General features: G+C 49.9%; 9 protein-coding genes across 9 annotated transcripts; 4 read left to right on the top strand and 5 right to left on the bottom strand.

Annotated features, from left to right (window-relative positions):
• Window positions 1–2,650: 2,650 nt before the first annotated feature.
• Window positions 2,651–6,389, bottom strand: PC9H_001690 (uncharacterized protein; the record flags this gene model as incomplete). Its single annotated transcript, XM_036771340.1, has 11 exons — window positions 2,651–2,964; window positions 3,018–3,679; window positions 3,831–3,963; window positions 4,010–4,183; window positions 4,236–4,633; window positions 4,684–4,832; window positions 4,883–5,045; window positions 5,091–5,284; window positions 5,334–5,416; window positions 5,954–5,987; window positions 6,045–6,389. 11 exons carry the CDS (start codon window positions 6,387–6,389, stop codon window positions 2,651–2,653), a joined length of 2,649 nt encoding a protein of 882 aa, XP_036637185.1.
• A 552-nt stretch (window positions 6,390–6,941) lies between these two features.
• Window positions 6,942–8,311, top strand: PC9H_001691 (uncharacterized protein; the record flags this gene model as incomplete). Its single annotated transcript, XM_036771341.1, has 2 exons — window positions 6,942–7,666; window positions 7,720–8,311. The coding sequence occupies 2 exons, from the start codon at window positions 6,942–6,944 to the stop codon at window positions 8,309–8,311; spliced, it is 1,317 nt and encodes a 438-aa protein (XP_036637186.1).
• A 1,101-nt stretch (window positions 8,312–9,412) lies between these two features.
• Window positions 9,413–10,677, top strand: PC9H_001692 (uncharacterized protein; the record flags this gene model as incomplete). The annotated part of the gene is made up of 4 exons (XM_036771342.1): window positions 9,413–9,546; window positions 9,599–10,291; window positions 10,341–10,511; window positions 10,560–10,677. The coding sequence occupies 4 exons, from the start codon at window positions 9,413–9,415 to the stop codon at window positions 10,675–10,677; spliced, it is 1,116 nt and encodes a 371-aa protein (XP_036637187.1).
• Window positions 10,678–11,084: 407 nt separating this feature from the next.
• On the top strand, window positions 11,085–13,861 carry PC9H_001693 (uncharacterized protein; the record flags this gene model as incomplete). The annotated part of the gene is made up of 5 exons (XM_036771343.1): window positions 11,085–11,420; window positions 11,476–11,861; window positions 11,909–12,041; window positions 12,119–13,438; window positions 13,496–13,861. The coding sequence occupies 5 exons, from the start codon at window positions 11,085–11,087 to the stop codon at window positions 13,859–13,861; spliced, it is 2,541 nt and encodes an 846-aa protein (XP_036637188.1).
• A 1,487-nt stretch (window positions 13,862–15,348) lies between these two features.
• Window positions 15,349–16,371, bottom strand: PC9H_001694 (uncharacterized protein; the record flags this gene model as incomplete). The annotated part of the gene is made up of 4 exons (XM_036771344.1): window positions 15,349–15,577; window positions 15,628–15,758; window positions 15,809–15,814; window positions 16,273–16,371. 4 exons carry the CDS (start codon window positions 16,369–16,371, stop codon window positions 15,349–15,351), a joined length of 465 nt encoding a protein of 154 aa, XP_036637189.1.
• Window positions 16,372–17,414: 1,043 nt separating this feature from the next.
• PC9H_001695 (uncharacterized protein) lies at window positions 17,415–18,670 on the bottom strand (the record flags this gene model as incomplete). Its single annotated transcript, XM_036771345.1, has 5 exons — window positions 17,415–17,882; window positions 17,937–18,062; window positions 18,124–18,300; window positions 18,353–18,549; window positions 18,598–18,670. The coding sequence occupies 5 exons, from the start codon at window positions 18,668–18,670 to the stop codon at window positions 17,415–17,417; spliced, it is 1,041 nt and encodes a 346-aa protein (XP_036637190.1).
• A 2,013-nt stretch (window positions 18,671–20,683) lies between these two features.
• Window positions 20,684–21,629, bottom strand: PC9H_001696 (uncharacterized protein; the record flags this gene model as incomplete). The annotated part of the gene is made up of 2 exons (XM_036771346.1): window positions 20,684–21,315; window positions 21,368–21,629. The coding sequence occupies 2 exons, from the start codon at window positions 21,627–21,629 to the stop codon at window positions 20,684–20,686; spliced, it is 894 nt and encodes a 297-aa protein (XP_036637191.1).
• Window positions 21,630–24,444: 2,815 nt separating this feature from the next.
• On the top strand, window positions 24,445–25,660 carry PC9H_001697 (uncharacterized protein; the record flags this gene model as incomplete). The annotated part of the gene is made up of 6 exons (XM_036771347.1): window positions 24,445–24,597; window positions 24,650–24,835; window positions 24,891–24,996; window positions 25,052–25,181; window positions 25,236–25,298; window positions 25,348–25,660. 6 exons carry the CDS (start codon window positions 24,445–24,447, stop codon window positions 25,658–25,660), a joined length of 951 nt encoding a protein of 316 aa, XP_036637192.1.
• Window positions 25,661–25,842: 182 nt separating this feature from the next.
• PC9H_001698 (uncharacterized protein) lies at window positions 25,843–26,271 on the bottom strand (the record flags this gene model as incomplete). Its single annotated transcript, XM_036771348.1, has 3 exons — window positions 25,843–26,056; window positions 26,121–26,166; window positions 26,262–26,271. The coding sequence occupies 3 exons, from the start codon at window positions 26,269–26,271 to the stop codon at window positions 25,843–25,845; spliced, it is 270 nt and encodes an 89-aa protein (XP_036637193.1).
• Between the last annotated feature and the right edge of the window lie 322 nt (window positions 26,272–26,593).

A 26,593-nucleotide genomic window follows, 5' to 3' on the forward strand; every position in this document is an offset into this window, starting at 1 on the left:
GTATCGCAGTTTTGTATTATTGGAGCATTGCTAGTATACTCAGTCAGGAATATTCCTCCGTCTCAGTGCTACTTGTCTCAGTCAGTTACTATTTGTTTGTGTTTACCTACGTATTATTCACTTGTTGAGTAGTTCGTATTAACGTGTTGTGAAGTGTTTTACCCTACACTTCTTTCTTTCCTTCCGACCCTTCTACCCTTTCCACTCCTATTTCCCCTATCTGTACTACTCGGTAGTATAGTTTCCAAAGCCATTATTATCAATAACACACCTCTCAGCCTGCACAACTTGGGTGACTGTTCGATCTATCTTGACTGATCCAACTACATCCAAAGCATTTAGTGAAAACCCCACTGAGTGTGACACCGAACAAAGGCCCAAAGGCATCCGCCCATGGGTGAACTCCATCCGCTTCCTATTCCAGATGAACGCTGGGATCGCCTGAGTGTTGACTTCATTGTTGAGCTTCCGGAGTCCAATGGATTTGATGCTGTCATGAATGTGGTCGACTCCGTAAGCAAACATGCCCACTTCATTCCGACTCACACCACAGTGTCTGCCCTCGGATCTGCAAACTTGTACCTGCAGAACGTCTGGAAGCTGCACGGACTCCCTCGGTCCGTTGTGTCTGACCGGGGTCCACAATTCGTCGCAGAGTTCACCTGGGAAGTCTAATGGATGCTTAGAATCAAACTGGCCGCCTCCACTGCGTATCACCCTCAGTCCGACGGACAAACGGAACGGACTAACCAGGAACTCGAGTCCTATCTCCGGATCTTCATTGGAGAGCGCCAGGATGACTGGGCTCGTCTCCTACCTATGGCGGAGTTTGCATACAACAACCAGGTCCATGCGTCCACTCAGCAGTCACCTTTCCTCCTAGATACTGGCCGACATCCTCGCCTCGGGTTCAAACCTCATCAGCCACCGTCTTGGATGGAGTCCGCAAACGAATTTGTACACCAGATCAAGTCCGCAGTTGATGAAGCTCAGTCTGCATTGGTCAAGGCTCAGGATAACATGAAGCACTACTATGATCAGCGTTGGACCCCTGCTCCAGAGTACCAACCGGGTGACAAGGTTTGGCTGGACTCGTCGGACATCAACCTTGCCTGACCCTCCCGGAAACTCGGACACGCACGACTTGGTCCTTACAAGGTCGTCCGGAAGGTTGGCAAGGCAGCGTACCGGCTCCAGCTCCCTCTGGGCTTATCCCGCCTCCACCCTGTCTTCCCCGTGGTCAAACTCTTTCCCTTCGTCCCGGACCCCATTCCGGGTAGACGCCCTGTTGCTCCGCCCCCTCCGCAGCTTGTTGACGGAGAAGAAGAGCATGAGGTAGAAGAGGTCCGGAATAGCAGACGGTTTGGTCGGGTCCTGAAGTATCTGGTACGCTGGCGAGGCTATGGCATCGAGCACGACTCCTGGGAGCCCACAAGCAACCTCCAGCATGCTGCCCAGAAGGTCAAGGACTTCCATGATCATCATCCGGATGCAGTACGCGTACTCCGGACGAGTCCAATGAGTCCGACGACTGCTCTACCTCTCCAGATGACTCCTGCAGCACTGGACCAGTCCTGGGAGCGTTGGCGCAGTCGGAAGGCTCCGGGCTCCGTGCAGTCATACTTCGACATCTTCTCGCAGCAGTCCGGAGTTTCGGGGTTGGTGAATTTGTGGTGTGGCAGGCAGGAATCTTCGCGTTGGGTCGCCGCAACCTTGAAGGGGGGTGATGTAAGGGGACACCTCTATTTTCTCCTTTCCTTCATCCCACAGACTCTTACCTACATCCCTTTTGTTCCCCTTTGCTCCCTTTGCTTTCCACTTCCTTTCCGCCCACTCCCTTCGCATCCGAGTCACTGTAAGGGCAACCTCAAGATAGCCGCACAGTGCAAGCCTAGCAGAGGGAGAATCCAAAGAAATGATAAGACTAACTACAATACATGAGAGAGCTGCTCACCTAGCAGAGGGAGAATCCAAAGAGAACAGGATGGGGATTCTCCATGCTAGGAAGCGAAGTATATACTGTAGTAGCGTGGGAGGAATGAAGGGTAACTGTACAGTACACCAGCCACAGGTACAAACGAATATCACAAGGTACGAGGGGGCATGTGATAATGAAGTGGAAGGGGAATGTACAGGAGTCGTGCCAGCGACCTGGGGAAGTGGGGACAAGGAGTAATGAAGTGGGAAAGGAGGATAGAGGTAGCCCGGGCGAGCCCCGAAGTGTATCTACGAGTCCGAGCGAGTCCGAAGCGTCCGAGCGCACCTTAGGCTGTAGTAACAATGCAATATGTAGCTACTGTGGTTGCAGGTCCATTACAATGTTTGCCTACCCGGCCAAATTTGGCTTATCTCTGGCTTATCTCTATCATATTATTATCTCTGGCTTATATTATCACTGATCTTATCGTTTTATCACTGATCTTATCGTTTTATCACTGATCTTATTGTATCTGGGTTGATCTATGATGATCTTATCATTATCAAGCCAATGTTATCATTATGTACTATCATAGTATTGTTATCTTATCATATTCTTATCATATATTTCTTTTATAGTAGTATTTTCGCACAGTTCGGAACAATCGTCTAGCCAATCAGAATGATTCCTCCGTTCCGTATCCCTCGTTCCGTTCCGTACCCCTCGTTCCGTTCAGTACTCCTCGTCCCCCTCCCCCGCCGCTTCTTCTTCTTCTTCATCGTCGTCACCTTTGGTATCTTTACCCCACCATATCTCCTCGAAGCGACTGGCAAGTGCGTACCGAATATGTGCTTGCCGATGAGCATATGCGGACAGCCCAGCTAGGACGTCTGGTGGGCCGCTGCCGTTCGTTGCCTTGCTTTCCCATGTTCTAGCTTGATGTCGAAGGCTCACCAGTGTTCGACGCATCTCTTCTCTCAACAAATCCACCTCCTCCTCCCATCTACGTACACGGGACCACGCCTTTGCCCATTCAACTCTCAGAGCTACAGATCGTCTACATCAGCAAGATTGATAACCACCATGAAAGCTCACTTACCTGTATCCATCCCATCAGACATTGATTCCTCTGAGTAGTCCCCATCCACCCAGATCCAAGAAATTGTCCGGTAACCCTCCTTTGCCACTCTCCTCTCCTCTCCTACCGTCTCACCTTCAACCTGTGCATCACAGGCTACGTCACCCTCTTTGACACCCGTTTCCACCAGTATTGTATCCACTCCATCCTTCTCAACTTGTCGTGCCAGCCTTGTATGTCGCTCTGTTAATGTATCTGGGTCATCCATGCACCGGATGTGCTCCTGCTTCAACTGAGGCCATCCCACGTCGTGTGACATGTTCGTCAAGGCACGCCATGCAGCCTGGTACTTTTGCGTTTGAAGTTTAATGCGATCCTCGTTTCGTTCGATCAAAATACGTGCCCTGGTGTTTGCGTGCTGGTGTCTTGCGTTACGGTCCTTGTACCCAACGAGTCGTGCCTTGATGAAGAGGAGGGTGCATAGCTCGTTGAGCGCCGACCGGCACTGGGCATCCCGTAACTCCTGCTCTATCTGGACGAGGCCTGGAGCGCATGTGAGACGTTCCTCGGGAGTAAGGGCAGAGGGCAGGAGCAGAGGGCAGGACTCAGCCTCCTCCTCATCTGGGGTGTCGCGAGTAGTGAGCTTGTGAATGACGCATGGGGTGTAAATGCCCTGTAGGACTCTAAGCCGTGCTAGGGAGCGAGTAAGCTTTGTTCGCATGTCGACTCCGTTGAGTTTTTGAGCAGACCCCGAGGCCTTCTTGACGTATGCAGAAATTCATCGCCTCTCGAGAAGTCAATGTCAGAATCAGGCACAGTGACTTGATAACGTACTGTGTCTCCTCAATCTCCAAGCCCTCAACGATGAAGCCACTCGGGCCCACTTCATGCAATGCAGGAACACCCTTTCCAGCATCCTCTGATTCCAACTTGGCTAACCGCAATTGAACGTCCGCCTCCGTAATCCCTAACGAAATGCATGAGAAAGGAGCACAGCCAAGAACTGAACTCACCATGTGATGGTATTTCGTACGGGTTTGGCTTGCTCCCATCAGCTTCGAACGCCGATACCATAGCCTTCCATGTATCTATACGTTCGGCCTGCTTGGATGAGAATATCTCAAAGGACTCTTGTTGAACTTCACGCTCGGCAATCGCGAGTCGAAGACGTTTTGCAAAAAGTTGACCTGATATTAATTTGTTAGAGTTAGACAAGGCAATGAACGAGAGCATGCTCACCCATCTCTATAATCTTCTGCCAGTTCCAATGGCTCCAATGGTCGTTCAGCGTCTCAATCCTAGCTCCAGGTCCCATTGCGCGAGTGCTAGTCGAAGTTGCCACGATGTTTGCCCATGGCCGTTCGATACCCTCACCATCGGTACGCCCAACGCCAGGCAGATAGTTTAAGGAGTACGTTCTTTGGCAGAACTGGGTGTGACCATGGATATGCAGTTTTGGAATCGCGAAGCGGATGGCGTTTGAGGCAATTTTAAGCCTGACGAGTGGTGGAAGTTTTTGAAGTCGTTCCAAAACGTGTTTCGACCATTGACACACGATATCATAGGATACGAGCTTGTTTAGCTTTGGATCATGGTGACGGAGGAGGGATGCGAGGCAATAGTCCATGTTGCAGTATCTGTATTGATTCGGAATTCAACACTGTTAAAAGTCAATCACATAACTCACCTTTCTCCAACTTGCAAATCTGCTGTGCCATTCCTTTGTATGATCTCGTGTCGGGCACACACTCCAAGACATACCCCGGTAGCAGCATACCCTCGTGAAAACTTAGTATTTGCGTAGCCGAGAGCGGCCAACCCACTGCACGTGCTCATCTCATTGGTATGTCAGTACTTCACCCATCCGTCGGGATGACGGTGCTTACCTCCTTTTGATCAGTTACTGTTAATATATACCGTCGGAAAGGTTCATTTTCCACAAAGTAGCTCCAATCGATGCCCAACCCAGGATCTTTCTTGACGGAAGAGACGATGCGACGTTTGAGTCGAAAACAAGCGTTGAGGGCCAGAAAAAGAGTATAGAGAAATCTAGGACTTCATGTTAGAACTGTTCCGCAGTTTAGGTTGACGTACTTTCGGTCTGGGGGTGCTGATTCCCAATCAAGAGGTAAGTTAACACCAGGCGTAGGACACGCAGGGCATTGGATTCCCAGCTCCCCATTACCCGTACCCAAGATCCCAGATGGAACGTGTGCCCTGCCACCTCGCTTCAGGGCTGTAAGGTATCTGTACTGACGAGTCATCCGTACGAACTCCTTGTAGCGCTTCTAGAGATGAATTGTTAGCATCAAGTTCTAGATGAAAAATAAGACCTACGGGAACTGAAGCAAACCCTCTGTTTTCTGTGAGCTTCTCCAATGCCATGTAATAGTCGTACATGGTAACCTTGCTTTGGAGTGCTTGCATGCGGTAATGTTCGAGAAGTGAAAACGTTGAGCATGTTTGAGGCTGGTCGATGGTTGCGGGAAATAGCCGGTGTCGAAGGAATTGTTGCCTCATTAAACCATATGTACCGACGTGCTCACAGGCACAGAAGTCGACCGCGATTTGGTGTATACCGTTTGTATGAAGCACAACAACATTGGAGGCACACGCAGGATGAGAGCAAGCGTCCCCTGGTGAGTGTCCAAGCTGAACCCGTAAGCCGATAGTCTTGAGTGAGGTGCGCAGAAAGCATTTTCCATTCCATTTCTAATTTCGTCAGCTGGTAATACCGCCAATGAAACAGGAATATTTATGCACCTCGATAATGTGGAAGGGACATTCAACATGCTTTCTGATACAGCAGGCGGAACACAAAAGGGTGGAGTGGAAGCAATCGCGACACCTGAACAGGGACTGCTCCTCTTCGACCGGCACCTTCTTGCAGGATCCGCAAGTATTGAGGGACGAGCAGCCTGGCCCCTCAATCCTCATGAGTTCAAGTAGAAACTCACCAGCCACCGGTACCCATTCCTTGAGAGGATCGTCCTAGCCACAAGGATTGTCAGCTCCACAAAAACAGTATAGTAAGCCAGCAGTACGTACCGATGATGTGTAGCGTCTTGCCTTTGTTTTTTCATTGCCTTCAAACTTCCATGAGTCTTCGTTCATACAGAAGGTGAAGTCGAATCCATTAGATGATGCGGCCAGGACATTAGGAGGATCCAAGCGTGCCTGCTTCCTAGGCAGGGAGACTACCTCATTCGAAATGGGCAGGGAGACTACCTCATTCGAAATGGGCAAGGAGACTACCTCATTCCTGACACGGCGTCCGTCAGCAGAGACTCGTCCGATGGATGCAACGAATGGCTCGTTGTTGAGTATGTCGTTGATGTCAACTTCGAAGACATCATTGGCGCGCTTTCGCTTAGTGTTCCTGCGTCGAGACATGGTGGGTGTGTGGATTTTTTGGGTTGTAGAGAGCGCACTCACAGTATGCAGTCAGGTATGTCGTGTATAGCCATTTCACTGATAGGATGGTGTAGAATGGATCGCTGGCGTCCAAATGAGGGTATGGAAACGGGAGATTCAACACACGCTACCCTCTGCGGTGTCAGTTAGTCACGTATTGCAGAGAATATTGCTACTTAGTTCGCCGCTGATTGTTCTCTGAGGAATCCGATCTTCGATGGTAGCAGCTAGGAGGATGCTAGGGGTGCGAGGCACGGTTGTTTGTTGTTGCTTGAGCGGCACCTTGACGCGGACCCGTGACACTATTTTCAACCCACATCGCCAAGTCAATTATTGCCAACAAGCCACTGAGGCCTGAGGTTGAAGGAATGAGCGGCGGTAAGCATTTCTGTTTAAGCTTCACATTACCTCCTTCAAACGCCTCCGGGCTCCGACCTTGGAGCTAGGAGTGCACCTTCCTTCGCTGCGCCGGAGCGGCGTTTAACTTTTTCTTTCCCTTGTTATATTAGTTCCCTTTTCTGAACACATGCAATGCAATTTACTAACCTTTGCCGTTCCTATTCAGAGCGCAAGACGAGATCTGGCACCGTATTTTCTCCATGGGAACTGCCTGTGCGGTACGACACGTCAGTCGACTTGCACAACTTATTGGACGCGGCGGTCGCGAGGGGAAACCTTGAAGACCCCAGGTCTGAATTGCACGCCTTATCAGAGATGGGCGAGGAATCCGATCTCACCGACTTGGAGTCAGATGCGGACCCTGATGTTCCCGCTGATGGAGCAGAGAATGTTGGTTGCATGGATGACGCGAGGGATGGCGCGTCGAAGGAGAATGCGGCGAGTGGCGTAAACGGTCATGTTGTTGCCCGCAGGGAGATGGATAACGCGAGCGGCACAGATAGCCCGTCGATGGAGAACGCGGCGAGTGGCGTAGACGAACACATCGTTGTGCGCGGAGGGGTGAGCGATCCAGATCGGGTTCAGAAATTGAATTCCAAGGCACGCAATAGGCAGAACAAACGAGCCAAATGCCGAGACCAGCGCGAGAGGCTGCTAGCGCAGGCCGGAACTTCCGTAAAGGCGGTTGCCACTCGACGCAGGGCTCAAAACCACCAAATAACCACGCAGTTTTGCGCCAGGGACAGTAACCGAGCATCCACAGCTTACATTGGTGTTCGCGACCGTATTCACTCCCCCAATGGGCAGGTCGCCGAGCTAGCGAAGCAGGGTTTCAAAGTTCTTCCCTGGGATCCAAGGTAAGCCAAAGCCGCCCCTTCCAAAGCAAAAAAAAACTCACCTAGTTCCACAGGAATGGGTTTCTTCTGGTAGATGAGCAGGGGCGAATTTTTGCAGGCGGTGCAAGCCCCCGAGCCCCCGGATGGTCTCAAGTTACTACGGATGCGTTTGAGGCTGTGATTCGCGCACAGAGGGGGTGTCGATTCACCCACAAGGAGTTGAATCACAGGAGGGGGAGATTTCCTGCACTGACGAAGGGAATATCGTACGGTGGGGGTCAGCGTAGACCTATGCTGTTACGAAGTTCAAATAGAAATGCGGCCACGATGGACGCAATTATTGATAACCCCAACGTCAGACGAATTGCTGGAATGCAATCGAAATTGCTCCACACCATTGCACCGAAGCAAGGCCTATACTATAGGGAAACACTGGACAAGCTCATTGAGTCCCAGCCGGAGCTCAAGCGCAACGTTCAGAACAGCGACTTCACATGTCTTTCAGTTAACCTTGGCCCCCATACTATATGTGTGGATCACACTGACTGTGTCAATCTCGCGACGGGACTGTGTGCAATCACCGCACTGGGTAACTTCGATCCGAAGAAAGGGGGGCATCTAATACTATGGGAGCTCTGGAGTTTCCTCCAGGTGCAACCATGTTAATACCGTCCGCATTACTTCGACATTCTAACGTACCCATTCAACCAAAGGAGGAGCGAGTTTCAATCACCCAGTATACGGCGGGAGGTATATTTCGATGGGTCGAAAATGGGTTCCGGAGAAATCTTGACTGTGCACCTCTTGAGAACCCCAAGCAGGATGGACAGGATCGATGGGAAAGGGGGCTCGATAGATTTGATAGATCCCTGTAGAATGTTGTTAGTAGTGGCAAAATGCAATAAGGTGGCACACAGTGAATTATGGTTGTAGTGCCCAATAATAATGCAACGACCTGGAATGATCCGATTGACCAACTTGACCAACATCATCGGAACTAACTACAAGCTTCCACCTGTACTCTGTCGAATCCAACAGAGATCGCTCACCGTTGTTTGAATCGCGATCGACGTCCCACAAGCCATATGCAGATTGGGTGGCAAGTGTCTAGCGTCTACCTGACTACGAAACAAGGTTCGTGTTTGCAACCTCGTTTCGTAGTCAGTCGCTAACATGCACTTGCACTTCAGATATCGACGCCGTGAAGAAAAATACGCACGGTGGAGTCGAGGGAATCCAATAGATGAAGGGATGAAGGGAAGGGAGGGGGAATTGAAGGTCGAGATAATCCAGGCTCGACAACAGAACTGCGTTCTGTGGAGCATTTCTGTAGGTGAGTGAACGACTCAATAGTTATGGCTGGGATAACCTACTTCGTCATTTTTAACAGTGCCAGTCAAGTGCCAGCATACGTACTTTGAACCCCAGAGTCTCTCGTCAACAATCGTTGGCGTCAAGTTCAGCCTAGCTTCCACCGGCTGCATCCAGTTGTCCTCTCGCAGGAATAAATGAGTCTGGCTCACTGGTACGTAGGGCTTAGGAATGCACATAACTGACGTACACCCCAGTTGACAATACTGAACATATTTGATAGCGAGTACCCCTAATGTGTGATTCAAAAAGGATGCGACTTAGCCAAATTCAAGACTTGTCCCAACCGGGCGACCCTTGAACAGGATCACATAAATACCTCCAGTGTTCAAGACCGTTATCTCAGCACCCACGCTATTCAACATCATCGTCTTTTCTTTTTGACCTACTGCCATCATGTCTCAATCCCCATCGACTTGCAGACTACTCGTTTTTGGTCGCGACAAGAGTGTTCCGTTCAGAAGACTCCCAGGCCCCTTCCTGTATCTGACTTGGGGGAAAATTGCCCAAGTCTTCTTTGAGAAGGATCGGTACGTCTTCTCGTTTTCTATCTGCCGTACTCTGTTTTAACCAAGTGCTAAGTGGAATCATCAACTACCTCGAGTCAAGGGGTGTCCAGGTTCGATCCTTTGCAAACGCAGATGACCTGGGTCGAGCGCACGACGAGTTTTGCCAAAAAAACCACACGGATGGACGGCATGGAGCCCTTCCCAATCGTCACGAGCCGTGGCCGCTCCACAAGATATTTGCACGAATGTGTGAGGGCATCGTGTACGACAACGATCCTCAGGGGTTTATTGATCTCTGGGAGAATGTACCGCCCTCCCCAGAGGCCCCCCCGTCATATGCAACCGACCCCCCTGCTTCGGAACACCCCTCGCTGGACTTGGACGACTCCTCGCGTCCCTCTGATGTTGACTTCGATGCACCCACTCCATGTCGTACAGGCCCAAGTCGAGATAGGTTGGCGCAACGTAGTCAACGGATTCGTACGGCACACTACAGACTTCATCGACAGGCAACGTCCTCTGAGGACGACATGGAGACCTGCGTCCAGCCCTCATCCACTGTTCCCTCGTTGGCTCCCTTGTCCCCATTCACAGATATTCAGCAACGGTCGCCTCCTTCCCCCTTCGGCGAAATGAACGTCACTCCCCCACCCGCCGCAGCGCCAGAACATCATGCATCCGATTTCTATCTCTCCTCAAATGCCAATGATGGCCCTTTCTGGCTGGTTCGGCTTGAACCTTCGCGCTCCTTCATGTTCCACGATCAGTAAGTTGAATTCTATTAGGTAGTCGTCATTGCTGAGATTATTGTACAGGCGCTCGGCCAATAATATCTTTGCCCAGTGGCATCAAGCTGGACGAGATGGCGATCGCTTGAAAACGACTGGAGTTGTAGATCCGCCCGACCGCATCCTACGTGATAACACAATCAGAAACCCGTTCTATGGAGTTCGTGGTGGTCGTAACCACGGAGTATTCAAGGACGCGTAGGTTTCTATTCAAAGTTCCTTAATGTGTCCTTACCCTGTTGATAGGGAGCGTGCTCAAGCCTTTTTCCTACTCGAATGTGAAGAGTGGAACAACACGTCCATGATCATTTGCAACAATTACAACCAGGCCATTCACTGGGCTACCGACAGGCCCCCGCTCTAATATCTGCTCAACATGGCACAATAATCTAGATCGCGGTTTCTTTTCGCCAATTTGCATACCATTTACTCTGTCCCCAATAGTAGTTACTGCGTTCCAAAGTTGGTTGACAATATATTGCATTATCTCGATCCAACTTGATCGTATGATGTACGGAGCATATTCTACAAGGACCTACAGCCACAAATTGTCCCTGATAAGTTAAGACTAAACAGAACAGAAATGAGTGTTCCCTCGCACGAACAAATCCTGAGACGGCGAATAGATCGTTAACAGATTTGTTAACAGATCAGGTACAACAACGGAGTGCAAGATCTTGCCTGGTTTGTGATTTGTTTGAGTGGTCACAACGCACCGTCACCACCCCAACTCCGCTTGTCCTTTCTCTCCACCACCACTACTCTCAAACAATGTCTCAGACAACTTTGAGCCAGAAGGAAAACGAACTCACCAACGTATTGACTGGTGTCGTGGGCAAACGAAAGCGTGGCAACCAAGGAGACTTCAAGGGGGAGCGCCTTCAATACCTCAATGACATGCTGCCTCAATACCGGAAGGCCTCAAGCAGCGGCGCCGTCTCAACCTGGTTTACAAATACGTTCTTTCCCAATTACTTTCGGAAATTCCCTTGGTTCATTCCTGCGGAGGACGACATACCTGAGGCGTTCAACATTGCTCTTGAAGAATCAAAGCTCACTCCTGAAGTCGCAAACATGAAGTCCGATACCGTCAACAGGCTAGTCAAGGTTCGTTGTTTATACTTAGATAGCACTGGTCACACACTAATTTAACGTTGAGTAGAAAATCAAGAACTGGTTCAACTATCGTCGAGCTTCTTTAGGCTTGAACACGAGCAAGGATCCTTGGGGGCCATGGCTTGATAAGCTCCGTAAATCCGACCATCCTCGACCACAACGACTTAGGGATTGTCAGTATTACGAACGGACGGAGCCCTATAAGTCAAAGGTTGCCGCAACGCTGGACGAGGAATGGCCGACACTAAACCTGCATGAAGACTATCGTTTGGCAACACGGAACAAGATCGCAGAGAGACTGCTGCGTGCGGAGCCGTCGGACGTTCAGGAGCTCATCAACAAGGAGACGCAAAAGCAGTACGATGACACTCTGAAGGCATACAGCAAGGGGGTCTGGACTGAAGATGTTACGGATCCCGACGAACGTGAAATGTGAGTACTAGTATCGGCTTCGGAAGACTACGCTTACTTGCAAATAGGGCTATCGAAAGTATAACGCCGACTATTCAGCCCCTACTTGACGGAATTCGTGCAATTACTGGCCTTTACATCGGCTTCTTTGCTGTCGGCATGCCTAAAGACAAGGAGGTCAGCCCAGAAAAGCTTCGGGCGGTCTAGTGAGCTTCTCCTTGCTTACTCTACGTGGATTAACTGATCCCAGATAAGCCTTGGTGCCGGAAAATTCGAAGGACGAGAAGTCGTTCCCCTCCCTCGATCCCAAGGGATTCAAGCAGGCTATGAAACTCTTTGTTCGATTTGCGCTAACCGCTTCCGGTAGTAAGTGCTATAGCTTTTTCAACTCTGTCCATTATCACCACGTTACACAGATGGAGCAGAAGCGGGCTCCTCCAATGAGCAGGATCTTGCCGACTTACTGCCTACTTTCGAATGTTTGGACGTCGCCAACGCCAACGCCTACCACCTCTCCAACCAAAGTCACCGCTGCCACTGGGCCCGCCAAAACTCCATCACGCCACCCTAGTGGGCCTCAAATCACTCAACCTAGGCCCAAAGCCAATGCAGTGGCCCCCACACGTGCTGGCCGGGCTTCATTATCTGACGAGGCCCTCCTGCAGAAAGCAATCGACCTTGCGGAGCGTCGACTTGCTGATGCTGGAGTTGACGTTGGAGAAGATGGTGTTGGACCCGAGCTACTGGAGGATGTAGCCAAACTTGCGCTGTCGGCACAGGAGAAACGAATCAAGGAACTTGCCAAGCTTTCCAACTACGAGCTCCAGCGCTGCAGCAACATTGCCCGCAATGAGCGGCTTCTTCAATCACTAGGACTCAAGGACCACGGCCTCTTTGACAAACAAAAGAAGCGGCCTCGAGAGCCATCCACACCTCCTGCGGACGACGACGATTATGCGCCAGACTCAGGCGTGCCCGACTCAGGCAATGAATCAAAAAGATTGAGGCCGGCCGCTCCCCCTCGTCGATCGAATAGAGGAGGCAAGTCAGCTGCAGCTCCTGATAAGGACCATTCCCTTCCCAATCCCACTACTCCCCCTCGTCGATCGGATAGAGGAGGCAAGTCAGCTACAGCTCCTGATGAGGACCACCCCAATCCTACTTCTACTCCCACTCCCCGTCGATCGAATAGAGGAGGCAAGGCAGCATCAGCTCCTGACGAGGACCATCCCAATCCCACTACTACTCCCACTCCTCGTCGATCAAGCAGAGGCAAGGCAGCATCAGCTCCTGACAAGGACCAACCCCATCCCACTACTCCCACTTCCAGCCTGTCTCGTCCAAACTCTCCTCCAAACGACCCGCAGCCTGACAATGACCCCAACGACGACTCCACATCTGAGGCAGGTGGCGATGATCCAGCGCCTGCATCGTCTCAATCCGATGACATTCGACCGGCATGGTTCACGAAAGCCTACAATGCATTTACGGATGCCGAAAAGAAGAACCGGCACCACAACGAGTACTACGGGCCTAGATGGACATCCCTTCTACAGGCTTGGGAAACCGTAGAGGCGCTAAATAACTTTCAGGCAGGGGTGAGTAACAGCATATATATTTCTCCTGCAGGTGCTTATTATTGTTAACGAGTACAGGACGTTAAACTTCCAGATTCATCCACATGGCCAGCAGAGGTAGCCAATTGGATCAAGTCGGCACGCTACTACCACAGAACCCCGGCCAGCCTTACCGATGTTGATGCGTTCGCCAAGCAGTGGTGGAAGTGGTGGGCTGAGCTCAATCCAGATTGGCGTATAAAGGCTCCCGACGGAACGTTGCAGAAGGCTGGCTCAGGGGATTGGGAGTCCATGTGTGCTACTGGGCACAAGGGTATGATCAACGTCATCGTTTGCTTGTGGTGGTGGAGGGGATTGACTCCTGAGACATCCCCTGCATTGAAGAGCTGGAACAAGGCCGTTGCGGACGTTACTTGGGCGTTGCACCTGGAGCAAATGCTGTAAGATCATCATTCTATTCGTTTGCCTATTCGTTTGCCTACCATCTGCCCACCTTCGACTCCTATTCCATTGCTACATTCTGCTCACATTCTGCTCCATTGCTGCATTTCGTTCTATTGTCTTGTTTCATTCTGTTATCTTGTTTTGTTCCCGTTCCGTTCCCGTTCCGTTTACATTGTATCACAATCTAATCATGACTTTGATCCGTGAGAGATCTGAAAGATGAGAAAATAAGATAATCACACTGAGATAATCAAGTACTAGAAAATAAGATAATCACTCTGAGATAATCAAGTACAATCAGAGATCATTGATTATCCTTAAGATTGATTAGATTAAGCGTGGAAACATCGCAATAAGCATTAGCAACTCAGCGCGCCTATAAAGACCATAATGCATTACGCAGCGCACCTATAAGGGCCATAATGCATTACACCAGCCAGCCCTGGCAAACATTGTAATGGACCTGCAACCGCGGAAGGGAATTTAATGCATTGTTCTTACAGCATGAGCTGCCGAGCGAGTCCGAGGCGAGTCCGAAGTGCGGGAAGACTTCGGAGTCACCGGACGGGGCTCGGATGCGAAGGGAGTGAACGGAAGGGAAGCGGAAAGGTAAGGGGACAAAGGAAAGGAAAGGGAATGAAGGAAAGGGGAAAGGAACGAGGAGGAAGGGGGCGGGACAGGGGAAATAGGAGAAAATAGGAGTGTCCCCTTACAGTCACGTCCGGTGACTCCGGAGTCTTCCCGCACTTCGGACTCACTTCGGACACTTCGGACTCGCTCGGACTCGTCTATACACTTTGGGGCTTGTCCGGGTTACCTCTGTCCTCCTTCCCCGCTTCTTACTCTTCACCCTTACTTCCCCAGGTCGCTGCCACGACTCCTGTACATTCCCCTTCCACTTCATTATCACATGCCCCCTGGTACCTTGTGATATTCATTCGGACTTGTGGCTGGTGTACTGTACACACTGCGGGCAAATGCCCATAAAAGCACAAGTGATACGGAGATGGTACTGTGAGGGTAAAACAACACACTTCTGCTTATTCCCACCATAGATACTGTAGAGTAATTCAGTTTATTGTTCAAAATATATATTATCATATCAATCCAAGTTGTAATTTAAATATTTCTCAAGTATTGGCACTGGTATTATGGGGGAATAAATGAGATTAATACCAGCCTTCCACCTACAAAAATAACATGATGATCTTGAAGATGTTATTCTAAAAATCACCACAGTTAGTATTCAGATTATCATGAGCTCTTTATCTGTTGGAGATAACCTGATGATATTCTAAATATCATTCCTGATATAGTTAACGTATCCCTGATAGCGTGTATTTAGGATGTAAACTACGATATCTCCCGCATATCGACGAAGGCAGTATTCTAAGTATCATAGGAGATCTTACGTTGAAAATATACTAGAATGTATTCACAATAATGTACATAGGTTGTATGATGAATTTATAGCTGCAAGCCAAGTGCTACAAGAAAAAAAGACAAATGGTGTACGCGATCAATACATGGAAAGGATCAATTTCCATGTAATCCTGCGGGTTGAACGGAACTACCTGGTGCCCAAACCCGCGTCGGGATACCAGATTGTTGTTGTCATCGTCGATTGTGATGGTTAGAATCCAATCGCCGCCGTTTTGGCCGCGAAAAACGTGGATAGATGACGATAATGCGCCTGCAGGCGTCACGGAAGCGTCACTACAAATTGGTGTGTGTTAGCGTAGTAGAAAAGAATACAGAACACTTACACAATGACAACATTGTCCATAGGGTGAAGGACGCCGAAATTGCGTACCAGGACCTCTACAAAGGCCAGCCAGGCGACAGGGCGTGGAGTGTTAGGCGAATACGAAGCTCGCATGTTTGTTTTTTTGAGATGCTGGGTTGAAATGTGTTAGAAAATGAGGTCGAGAGTGGTGCACCACTTACTTTGTACTGATGATGATGGTGGTGAGAGGTGGGCACGATGACGGCGTCGAACTTGCGTGCCAAAGCTGGCGGGACTGCTTACGGCGTTGAACTCTCACGCCAAAGTTGGCGGGACTGCTTATGGCGTCAACATCCTGATTATGCGCACTTCACTATCTGTATGTCCCTCTCTCTTTACGTTCCTCTTCCTCTCTCTTCTCTCCCTACACTCTATCCGTGTATCCGTAATCCTCGTCATCTTCATGGTCTTGCACTCGCATTCCAGTCGCCGTGTTTGACTCGCCAATCGCCACAACGCTCAACGTTAACGTTCGTGCAACTCGACTGGGGGTGTATCGAAAGGAACACGAACACGACGACGGTGGTGATGTGGTGGTGATCGCGATGATGCACGTTCTCGTTCATTGGTGTGTATTCCCTTCGTTGTGCGTCGAGTTTCTTCTCGTTGGTTTCTTTCTATCCACGCTGGTTCGTCGGTCCTCGTACCGTTTACCATTCGTCCTCGATCGTTTGTCATTCACCTGTCCACCCATTATATCGTCGTTTGCTTCTAGTCTCTCCATCGAGGTCTTGTGGTTTTGTTGGTTTCGTGGTTTCATGGTTTCGGATCGTGTTATCCATCTCCTCACCACCTCTCCTCCTCCTCCTCCACCTCGTTGTTGGCATCGTCGAGTTATCGTTGTTGTTGTTGTCGAGTTATCGTCGTCGTTCTCGTTTGCATCCACGGTTACATAGGTGTTTCGTTTCGTTTGCGATCTACTCCCCTTGCTGATTTCCTTTCCTTCGTTTGAGAACCCAGCGGCGCCGTGTTCGCATCTACGTAAACGTTAGCTTCGGCGTATGCAATCGTGCTCGCGAGGTAATATATTGCAATAAGGCTAGTCGTCATCGTCTTTGCGGTATTGTTCATTTACTAACTGACACACGTACTCCTCCCCGTTCGTCGTTCTCACCCGCGTCTGCTTCTCCTGCACGCATTCACCCATCATAGGTGCGGGGATATCAATGGCGGCTAGAGATGGAAGGCGTGGAGAGCGGCATGGAGAGAGGAGGAGGATGTGGGGAAGGATGTGGCCCATTTTGTAACGATTGGGGATCCTTCGTGGTGCAAGAGTCGTCCAAATCGTAGCCCCGTCTTCGTGATTGTTGTGGCTCGTCAAAGCACGCCATTAGGTGCTCGCTTGCACCGGTACCTTCAGCACAGATAAGATGCCATCAGAGGACATGGATAGTATCCTAATTAGTCAAATCAACACCAACACAGTCAGCACAACATGTATTCAGAGCATGAACTGACCTCAATAGCGAGACCCCCCGAGTTCAACCAGTCTCGATGGCAAGGTTGTCGACATCACTCCATGCGGCACTCGCCGAATTTCGAAACTGCGACTGATCAACTGCGCTTGAGCGCTTGCTCTGGCTGCATTACTGCTTTTGGTAGCATGCACATGGACTACCATCTTTGGCAATGTATGTCCAGGAATGTTTATGAACGGACTTCCTTGGAGACCTTGTAGTGCAAGAGCCGTCGTGTATGATTCAAATAATTCGGTATCAAGATACATTGGTAAAGGATCCCATAACGTGGCATTATTTACTAATGGTACTACCCAAGATATTTCCATTCATCCCAGAGATCTTCGTACCTGCCAATAGCAAGATGCTTCCAACCATCTGGCAGGTCTTGACTATACGCATTCTGCGGTTTTTGATTGCCGAAACGGTCATAGGCGTTGTCAGATACACATGACTCGTCTTCGTCTCTGTCTTCACCCATAAAGTGGCCACTGGCACCCGCAGCATCGACTTCTTTACCCGTAACAAGCAGGTCCTGTGAGAAGATAGCCAAATCCCCAGCTGTGTTGTATGATTCCACTGGAATGGGTGAGATGGGTACGATGTTGATCATCCGGGCTGAGTCAACAATATGCTCAAAGTCGACTGGAGTGAGCAACTCAACGAGAGAAGCGATCCAGAGTTTTTGGCGGTTGGAACAGTTTCCCCAATTTCGAGGGAAATAGGTCCCTTCATCCCCTTTGCGACCTTGCGAGTACAGGCTGAGGGCCGAATGCACCTAGTATAACTGATATCAGTTGCCAGTTTATCTCATAAGGCCATCGAGACCTACCGCATAGACAGATGTAATCAGTTCCCCCCGATCTTGCTCTTCCATATAGAGCGGTAGGCAGTCATATGGACGTTGTGATATATAGGCTGAGTATGTTGCTAATATCATGGGCGACTGAAGGAATCCCTGAGGATCGGCTACTCATCAGTACGTAGTCACTCCTTTCGCAAAATGAGAATTTACGCACCTTCCTTCGACGATAGGCTTGGTCCACCTCGCGGAACATATAGGGAGGAAATAATCTTCCTTCACCAAGTATGTGGTGTATCCACTGTACAATGTCATCTGAGTCGCGTTCCAACACTAAGACTTGAACAGCAGCAATGGCCGCCATCTTGACATATTCTAAGTTAACAACAGGCGGCTGTCTCCATGATTGATTATGAGTGACACTCGCTAGGAACAGATACACGCACGGGATCACTCAATGTCTCAAGAGTCGTCAGAGTGTGGCTTGAACCCCGGGGCAACCCGATAGATGCGTTCTGAACGATCGTGTCAATGCTCATATAGAACATGGATGTACTCATGCCGCAGATGATGGGTTGAAGTTTCCGGATGGTGTGTACGTGTATCGCGAGCCGCGCCTTCTTCAGTCTCTTTGAATCGGCACCTAATATATGAATGAGCTAAACCCACAAGCACAGTGTTTAGAGCTTACATCGACACTTGACAGCGATGCAACGGTTGCGATGATCACTAAGACCCTTGTAGGCTTTAGGCAGGAGCAACATGGCAAACACAGATTGCGGGGGAAAGATGAATGTAAGGAAGACAATCCAAAGCACTGAGAATGCTTGCGAGTATTATCACTGTGGTATGTACACATCATGATGTCCTTGAGGTTGTAAGCCCTGCAGGTGTATCATAAACCATCGTGATGTCCTTGAGGTTGAAAGCCCTGCAGGCGTACCATCAATGAAAACCTGGTGGTGATGGAATGTATCGATAAGAGTTGAACTATACACATGTGACGGGGGTGAAATACGGGAAATTTCAAAAGCTATCTAACAGCTGCAATGCGTCGAGTACCAATGCCAAGGTTGACAAAGACAACCACATTTCCTTAGAAGTCTCGAGTAGATGTGAGTTCACCATTTCCAGAGTTGTGGGCGCCTCTGTCTCCAGCCGGCTGGAGAGCGCGAACGACTTTGTTTGCACTTCAAGCAAGCCCTCTTCTACGCAGCGAATGAGGTACTTGATGGTGGGGGTGTCGAAGGCGTCATCAACCACCACCATCATCATGTGGTCTGCGAGATAGGTGGATTGAGAATGGGCGTGAAAATATAGTAAACCCAAATCTAAGAAATCACCTTCATTGACGAGGGACACTGCAAGCTACCACATCAGCGACAGCGATGGCATTGAGAACCACTACGCAGCGACATACCTCGCCTATCCTTTCGGCGGTGTCGGTTGATGATCTGTTGATATCGCTTGCATCACTTGCACGAACGACCTGGCAGAGAGAGAGTCTTCAGTTTCTCTATAGAGCGAGCCTAAAATGCCAACACACGAGGGGAGATATGCAACATTCCTTGAGAACACTATAGCTAATGGAGAAGGGAGTGTTGACGGACTACATTTATATAATCCTGACAAGATCTGTCCTGAATTGTTTCCAGACCAGGTAAAGGCGAGGTGTGAATCGGGAGTATTAGCGAACCTACATTAAGTAGATCGTGCTCGGATGTTTGGGCATCTTGAGCGACAATCGATGAGGCGACTGCATTCAGATATTTTACTGATAAGCTGCATGGGGACCGCAGCTATCATTTACGATTAAGGTATTTACCACCATGTTTGTGGCTAGAGATTGGAGCTCAGACTGTGTTGGAAGGTACCAAACTTCGAATAGAACGAAGGTGATGATGATCAATGATATGCTATCCCTGCGCTCTCCCCGTGGGCCCCAGCTTATGTCACAATTCATGTGTGATGGTTCGAAGTGGGGCAGAGGTTTATGTCTTGCCTTGCTCGGAGACGAAAGCGATTACCAAGGCATCAAAGGGTGCGGAAATTAGGAAAACTCAGACGATTGCCTCAGCTATATACAGGTCAAAAGGTTAGCAACAAAAAGAGAGAGGCGCGATACATCACATACCTGATTCAGTGGCAAGGCATGGACAAGCTCTTGACCAGTCTCCGCTCCCATACTTGTCAAAGCACAATGTGAGACAATGGCTGTAAGGGGACACTCCTATTTTCTCTCCTTTCCTTCATCCCATGGACTCTTACCTACATTCCCTTCATTCCCCTTCGTTCCTTTTCGCTTCCTTTCCTTTCCACTTCCTTTCCACCCACTCCTTTCGCATCCAAGCTGCGTCCGGTGACTCCGGAGTCTTCCCGCAGTTCGGACACTTCGGACTTGCTCGGACTTGCTTCGGACACTTCGGACTTGCTCGGACTCGTCTATACTCTTCGGGGCTCGTCCGGGTTATTTCTATCCTCTTTCCCCACTTTGTTACCCTTCGCCCTTACTTCCCCAAGTCGCTGGCACAACTCCTGTGCATTTACCCTCCACTTCATTATCACATGTTTCCTTGTACCTTGTGATATTTGCTCGGACTTGTGGCTGGTGTACTGTACAGTTATCCTGCATTCCTCTCACACTACTACAGTATATACTTCGCTTCCTAGCATGGAGAATCCTTATCCTGTTCTCTTTGGATTCTCCCTCTGCTAGGTGAGCAGCTCTCTCATGTATTGTAGTTAGTCTTATTCATTTTCTTTGGATTCTCCCTCTGCTAGGCCTGCACTGTCGGCCATCTTGAGGTTGCCCTTACAATGGCCGGTGGCAGGATGACATGGTAATCATTAACATTCCGGAAGCACAGGAAACCTCCAGCAAATCCATATTGTCTGTATGGGTCAAGGGCCGAATCGACTGGTTGGAAGGACCAAATACCCAAGAAGATACCGGTGAACAGCGGCGTGGTGTACTGAAATACCCTTTCTACGACACCAGCGAGTATAGGTGTGTCTGCATCGACAGTGGTTGCTGCAGGATGAAAGACAACCGGACTATTTCGGATTTTGGAGGTACCAGCACAACCGTATGATATGCCATGAAGCAGAATTTCGTCATAGAATGAAGGATTGCGGTCGACTAACATAGTGGCCGAGAGCTGACTGCATAGCTTTTGATAGTAACAGTCGTCCAAACGTGCGAGTTCTACCTTGAGACCTAATTTAATCTCTGAACTAGGCTCAAACTCGCCAAAACGAGCAAGACGCTGTGTGTCCTCTCGGCTGAACTTGGCCAGAATGTCGACAATTTCAGATACTTTATTGCGTAGAGCGGTATTATCTGCCAAAAGGGCAGAGAGATTGGCATTACGTGCGGACATCATCATCATCATCGACTCTAGCTGGCCACCTGTGGATGAGATTAGCTGGGCCTATTTACGCTGTTGACATGGGTAACTCACCTGGCTTTCGGTTTGTGTTCATGCAATGAAGAAAATTGATATAGCGCTTGTAATATGGAGAGCTGTGTGAGTGGACAGGCCCAAAGTCCTCTAGCATCCTCCCGACATGAAGGGCAGCGTGATGAATGGGTTTGATGGACACATCTGGGTAGAGTTGGTGGGCTTGTTGCATGTAACACGTAATGTGGAAGTCATAGGTAGCAATCTGTTCCTTTGAAGTCGTTCGCATATTGGCTGTTATAACCGCCGTAACGAGGTCCATGAAGTTTGCCAATATTTCTCTCATTCGACCCTCAGAGGCATGCCACATACGGATCAAGGTAATGGGTAGATGGACTGTGCAGAGCATGCGGGTTTGGCTTGCGTTCAAGTCTGTCAGCAAGGTCCAATCACAGGGGACACGAGAAACCCAAGTAGGAAGCATTGTGTGCTCCATGTCTTGCCAAATCTCTTTCATGATATCGATGCCTAATACCGATGTTCTCTTTGCGTCCCTTTCAGGAAGTAGGCAAGCAAGGTGAGGTATTACGGACTCATCCGTAACGGCCTGTCGGGATACGTTAGATTGAAATCATATTAAGCAGGGAAACTTAAATCCCTTCTTGATGATAGCATCTACCAAAGGCAGTTTCACATTACGCCTCAGTCCGACGGACAAACAGAACGGACTAACCAGGAACTCGAGTCCTATCTCCGGATCTTCATTGGAGAGCGCCAGGATGACTGGGCTCGTCTCCTACCTATGGCGGAGTTTGCATACAACAACCAGGTCCATGCGTCCACTCAGCAGTCACCTTTCCTCCTAGATACTGGCCGACATCCTCGCCTCGGGTTCAAACCTCATCAGCCACCGTCTTGGATGGAGTCCGCAAACGAATTTGTACACCAGATCAAGTCCGCAGTTGATGAAGCTCAGTCTGCATTGGTCAAGGCTCAGGATAACATGAAGCACTACTATGATCAGCGTTGGACCCCTGCTCCAGAGTACCAACCGGGTGACAAGGTTTGGCTGGACTCGTCGGACATCAACCTTGCCTGACCCTCCCGGAAACTCGGACACGCACGACTTGGTCCTTACAAGGTCGTCCGGAAGGTTGGCAAGGCAGCGTACCGGCTCCAGCTCCCTCTGGGCTTATCCCGCCTCCACCCTGTCTTCCCCGTGGTCAAACTCTTTCCCTTCGTCCCGGACCCCATTCCGGGTAGACGCCCTGTTGCTCCGCCCCCTCCGCAGCTTGTTGACGGAGAAGAAGAGCATGAGGTAGAAGAGGTCCGGAATAGCAGACGGTTTGGTCGGGTCCTGAAGTATCTGGTACGCTGGCGAGGCTATGGCATCGAGCACGACTCCTGGGAGCCCACAAGCAACCTCCAGCATGCTGCCCAGAAGGTCAAGGACTTCCATGATCATCATCCGGATGCAGTACGCGTACTCCGGACGAGTCCAATGAGTCCGACGACTGCTCTACCTCTCCAGATGACTCCTGCAGCACTGGACCAGTCCTGGGAGCGTTGGCGCAGTCGGAAGGCTCCGGGCTCCGTGCAGTCATACTTCGACATCTTCTCGCAGCAATCCGGAGTTTCGGGGTTGGTGAATTCATGGCGCGGCAGGCAGGAATCTTCGCGTTGGGTCGCCGCAACCTTGAAGGGGGGTGATGTAAGGGGACACTCCTATTTTCTCCTATTCCCCTGTCCCTGTCCCTTCCTCCTTGTTTCCTTTCTCCCTTCCTTCATCCCATGGACTATTATCTACATTCCCTTTATTCCCTTTCCTTCCCTCTTGCCCCCTTACCTTTCTGCTTCCCTTCCGTTCACTCCCTTCGCATCCGAGCCCTGTCCGGTGACTCTGAAGCCTTCCCGCACTTCGGACTCGCCTCGGACTCGCTCGGACGCCTCGGATACGCTCGGACTCGTCTATACACTTTGGGACTCGTCCGGGCTACCTCCACTCTCCTTTCCCACTTCGTCATTCCTTGTCCCCACTTCCCCAGGTCGCTGGCACGACTCCTGTACATTCCCCTTCCACTTCATTATCACATGCCCCCTTGTACCTTGTGATATTCGTTTGTACCTGTGGCTGGTGTACTGTACAGTTACCCTTCATTCCTCCCACGCTACTACAGTATATACTTCGCTTCCTAGCATGGAGAATCCCCATCCTGTTCTCTTTGGATTCTCCCTCTGCTAGGTGAGCAGCTCTCTCATGTATTGTAGTTAGTCTTATTCATCTCTTTGGATTCTCCCTCTGCTAGGCTTGCGCTGTGCGGCCATCTTGAGGTTGCCCTTACACTGACTACGGCTTCGGTTTTGACTTGAGGTAGCACTTTGGCTTCGACTCTGACGAGAGTGTATGTAGCTTGTGGTCGGAGGCCCACTGGCGATTTCTGGCGGAGTTGCCGAATCTATGTGAATTGAGCATGAAATTGCGCCAATTTCATACTAAACACACGACTCCTCTGACTATTAACGTCCATGAATTGGACTTTTCCAAAGTCGATGGTGCCAGAAGCGGATGGTCAATGAGAGGGCGAAGTTCCCTGCACAGCACATAACCCACAGCACATAACCCATTTATTTCAGCACGACAGCGTGCCCATGGGCATTATCTCGACAGCGAGACATTATTAATATTCTACATACCTAATACTTAACCTCGTTGGAAATTTGACAGTTTCCATGTGCTGTGAAACCTTTCCAGCCACCATCAGTCGGACGCACCAATGCACCGTGGACGGCACCACGCATCCCTGTGTCCGGCAACTTGATCATATTAAGTGCCCCAGGTCTTTGACATGGTCAATACGACGTGAGCATGCACCCAACATGCAATTCTCGTTGTCGAGAAGCCCTGTTTTTACTTTCAAAAAGAGCCTGAGGTTTGTGTATCTTAATGGATATATGGATATCTCGATATCGAAAATTCAAGAAAGTGAGTCGTTTATATGTACATCTAACCCATATCCTCGAGAAAACGAGGCTGGAAGCTATTGTACGTGTTCTGCGTATATAACCTCATTGCTAGCTTTGATTCCATTAACGTTCATAGTACCTTGTTTACTCTGCAATCTCGAATCCCAATTGCTATGCCTGTCGACGAATCCATCTATGCTTTCTCTGGTGCGCTCACCCTGAAACAAGTGCAAACCCGCTCCGCCGCCGCCTGCATGAGCTCACTCAAGATATCCCCCCACCCACACGAAATGCTGGCAGTAGGCGACACGAAGGGAGTCTTGACAGTGAGTGTCGCACCCGGACGTGAGCAACGTTTTTAATTCGTTCGTTCTACAGATCCACTGGATGAATAAAAACCTGGAGATATTCCGCAAGAAAATGGTAAGGCGCGGTCGCCAATCAGTCGCCATCAGAGCCCTGGCTTGGAATCCACAACAACCGAACAAACTATATGTTGGGTTTGCGAACGGGGATCTCATTGGTTATAAGCTACGAATTGATGTCCACGACACCGGCCACGAGGTTCATTCCCTTCAGTAAGAGATTGAAGTACTTGGAATAATGTCAACATGAACAGGACCCATCTTCATTTCTGACTTTCGGAAGGGCAATTCATGACGTCGCCCTCCCGCCGTCTGGAACTGATATTTTTCTGTTGTTTGGAACCTCGTTAGCGGTTGTCCGTAAGCAATGAACTTCCCTCCTTACAAATAGATGTATATACTGATATATCACCAGGCCAGGGAACTCGGGCGCACTCAACCATTCCAATGCCCCCTGAGTCTCGCCCAATTCGGCTTATCCTTGACGTGACTTGCGTCGTTGTAATATTTATGGTCTCCGAGCCTGGGGTTCTGCCAGCGGCCATGTGGGTTCTTCATGATCATTGACGACGAAATGGAACTCATGTCGGAATCCTTAGTGCCTACGATCTTCACTCGTATGAAATACGCTGGAAGTTGTTTGCCTTCTGCAATGATATGATGTGAGTTTACAACCAATCCGTGTGGTCCTACTAGTAACATTTTCAACAGCCTTGCAGGAGCAATTTCTCCCCAACATATGAAGATCACTATTCTGCATGCTACGAAGGGCGTGGAAACATATACCCTACCCAATCTCGGCCATATCTCTACTGTATTCGCTGCACGGAAGTTCTCTGCCACAGTTGATATTACGTATGTCGATCGCGGTACATTTGTCTGCGGTAGCTTGACTGGGGGTCTTCTATTTGCGAACGGGACTTCCGGCAAAACCTTTGAAATGAAGGCGACAGCGAGAGCCACGTATATGCTTGCTCGACTGGTAAGCTATATCTTTTCACTGTACATGCAAAATATGACTTGAACTCAGGATGTCCCACGCATGGGCGGGCACCACACCCACGTCGTGACCAGCAATGGCAATACATTCTCTCCGTTTTGCGATGTGTTACATTTCACGGAGACAGTTCTGCCGAACACCAGGTCCAGATCAATCTGGAAATATGCCGCTCTTGTTTTGCTTGCGGCCATGGGTACTATGTATTTTCATTCCAGCGAGGGAAGCGCCTCAGCGATCTCGTCAGTAGTCAGCAACTTATCATCCGCGGTTTTTGCTTCACTCAGTCCTCCTCCCGCACTCCAATTCCCTCCAGTGCCCAACCCGCTGGCTCCGTTACCAGAGTCGCCATCAGAGCCTGCATCAGAGTCACTCTTGTCGGAGTCTGTAAGGGCAACCTCAAGATAGCCGCACAGTGCAAGCCTAGCAGAGGGAGAATCCAAAGAAATGAATAAGACTAACTACAATACATGAGAGAGCTGCTCACCTAGCAGAGGGAGAATCCAAAGAGAACAGGATGGGGATTCTCCATGCTAGGAAGCGAAGTATATACTGTAGTAGCGTGGGAGGAATGAAGGGTAACTGTACAGTACACCAGCCACAGGTACAAACGAATATCACAAGGTACGAGGGGGCATGTGATAATGAAGTGGAAGGGGAATGTACAGGAGTCGTGCCAGCGACCTGGGGAAGTGGGGACAAGGAGTAATGAAGTGGGAAAGGAGGATAGAGGTAGCCCGGACGAGCCCCGAAGTGTATCTACGAGTCTGAGCGAGTCCGAAGTGTCCGAGCGAGTCCAAGGCGAGTCCGAAGTGCGGGAAGACTTCGGAGTCACCGGACGGGGCTTGGATGCGAAGGGAGTGAACGCAAGGGAAGCGGAAAGGTAAGGGGACAAAAGGAAAGGAAAGGGGATGAAGGAAAGGGGAAAGGAACAAGGAGGAAGGGGGCGGACAGGGGGAA

This window comes from Pleurotus ostreatus, assembly GCF_014466165.1.
Source record: "Pleurotus ostreatus strain PC9 chromosome Unknown scaffold_1, whole genome shotgun sequence".
NCBI classification, from domain to species: Eukaryota; Fungi; Basidiomycota; class Agaricomycetes; order Agaricales; family Pleurotaceae; genus Pleurotus; species Pleurotus ostreatus.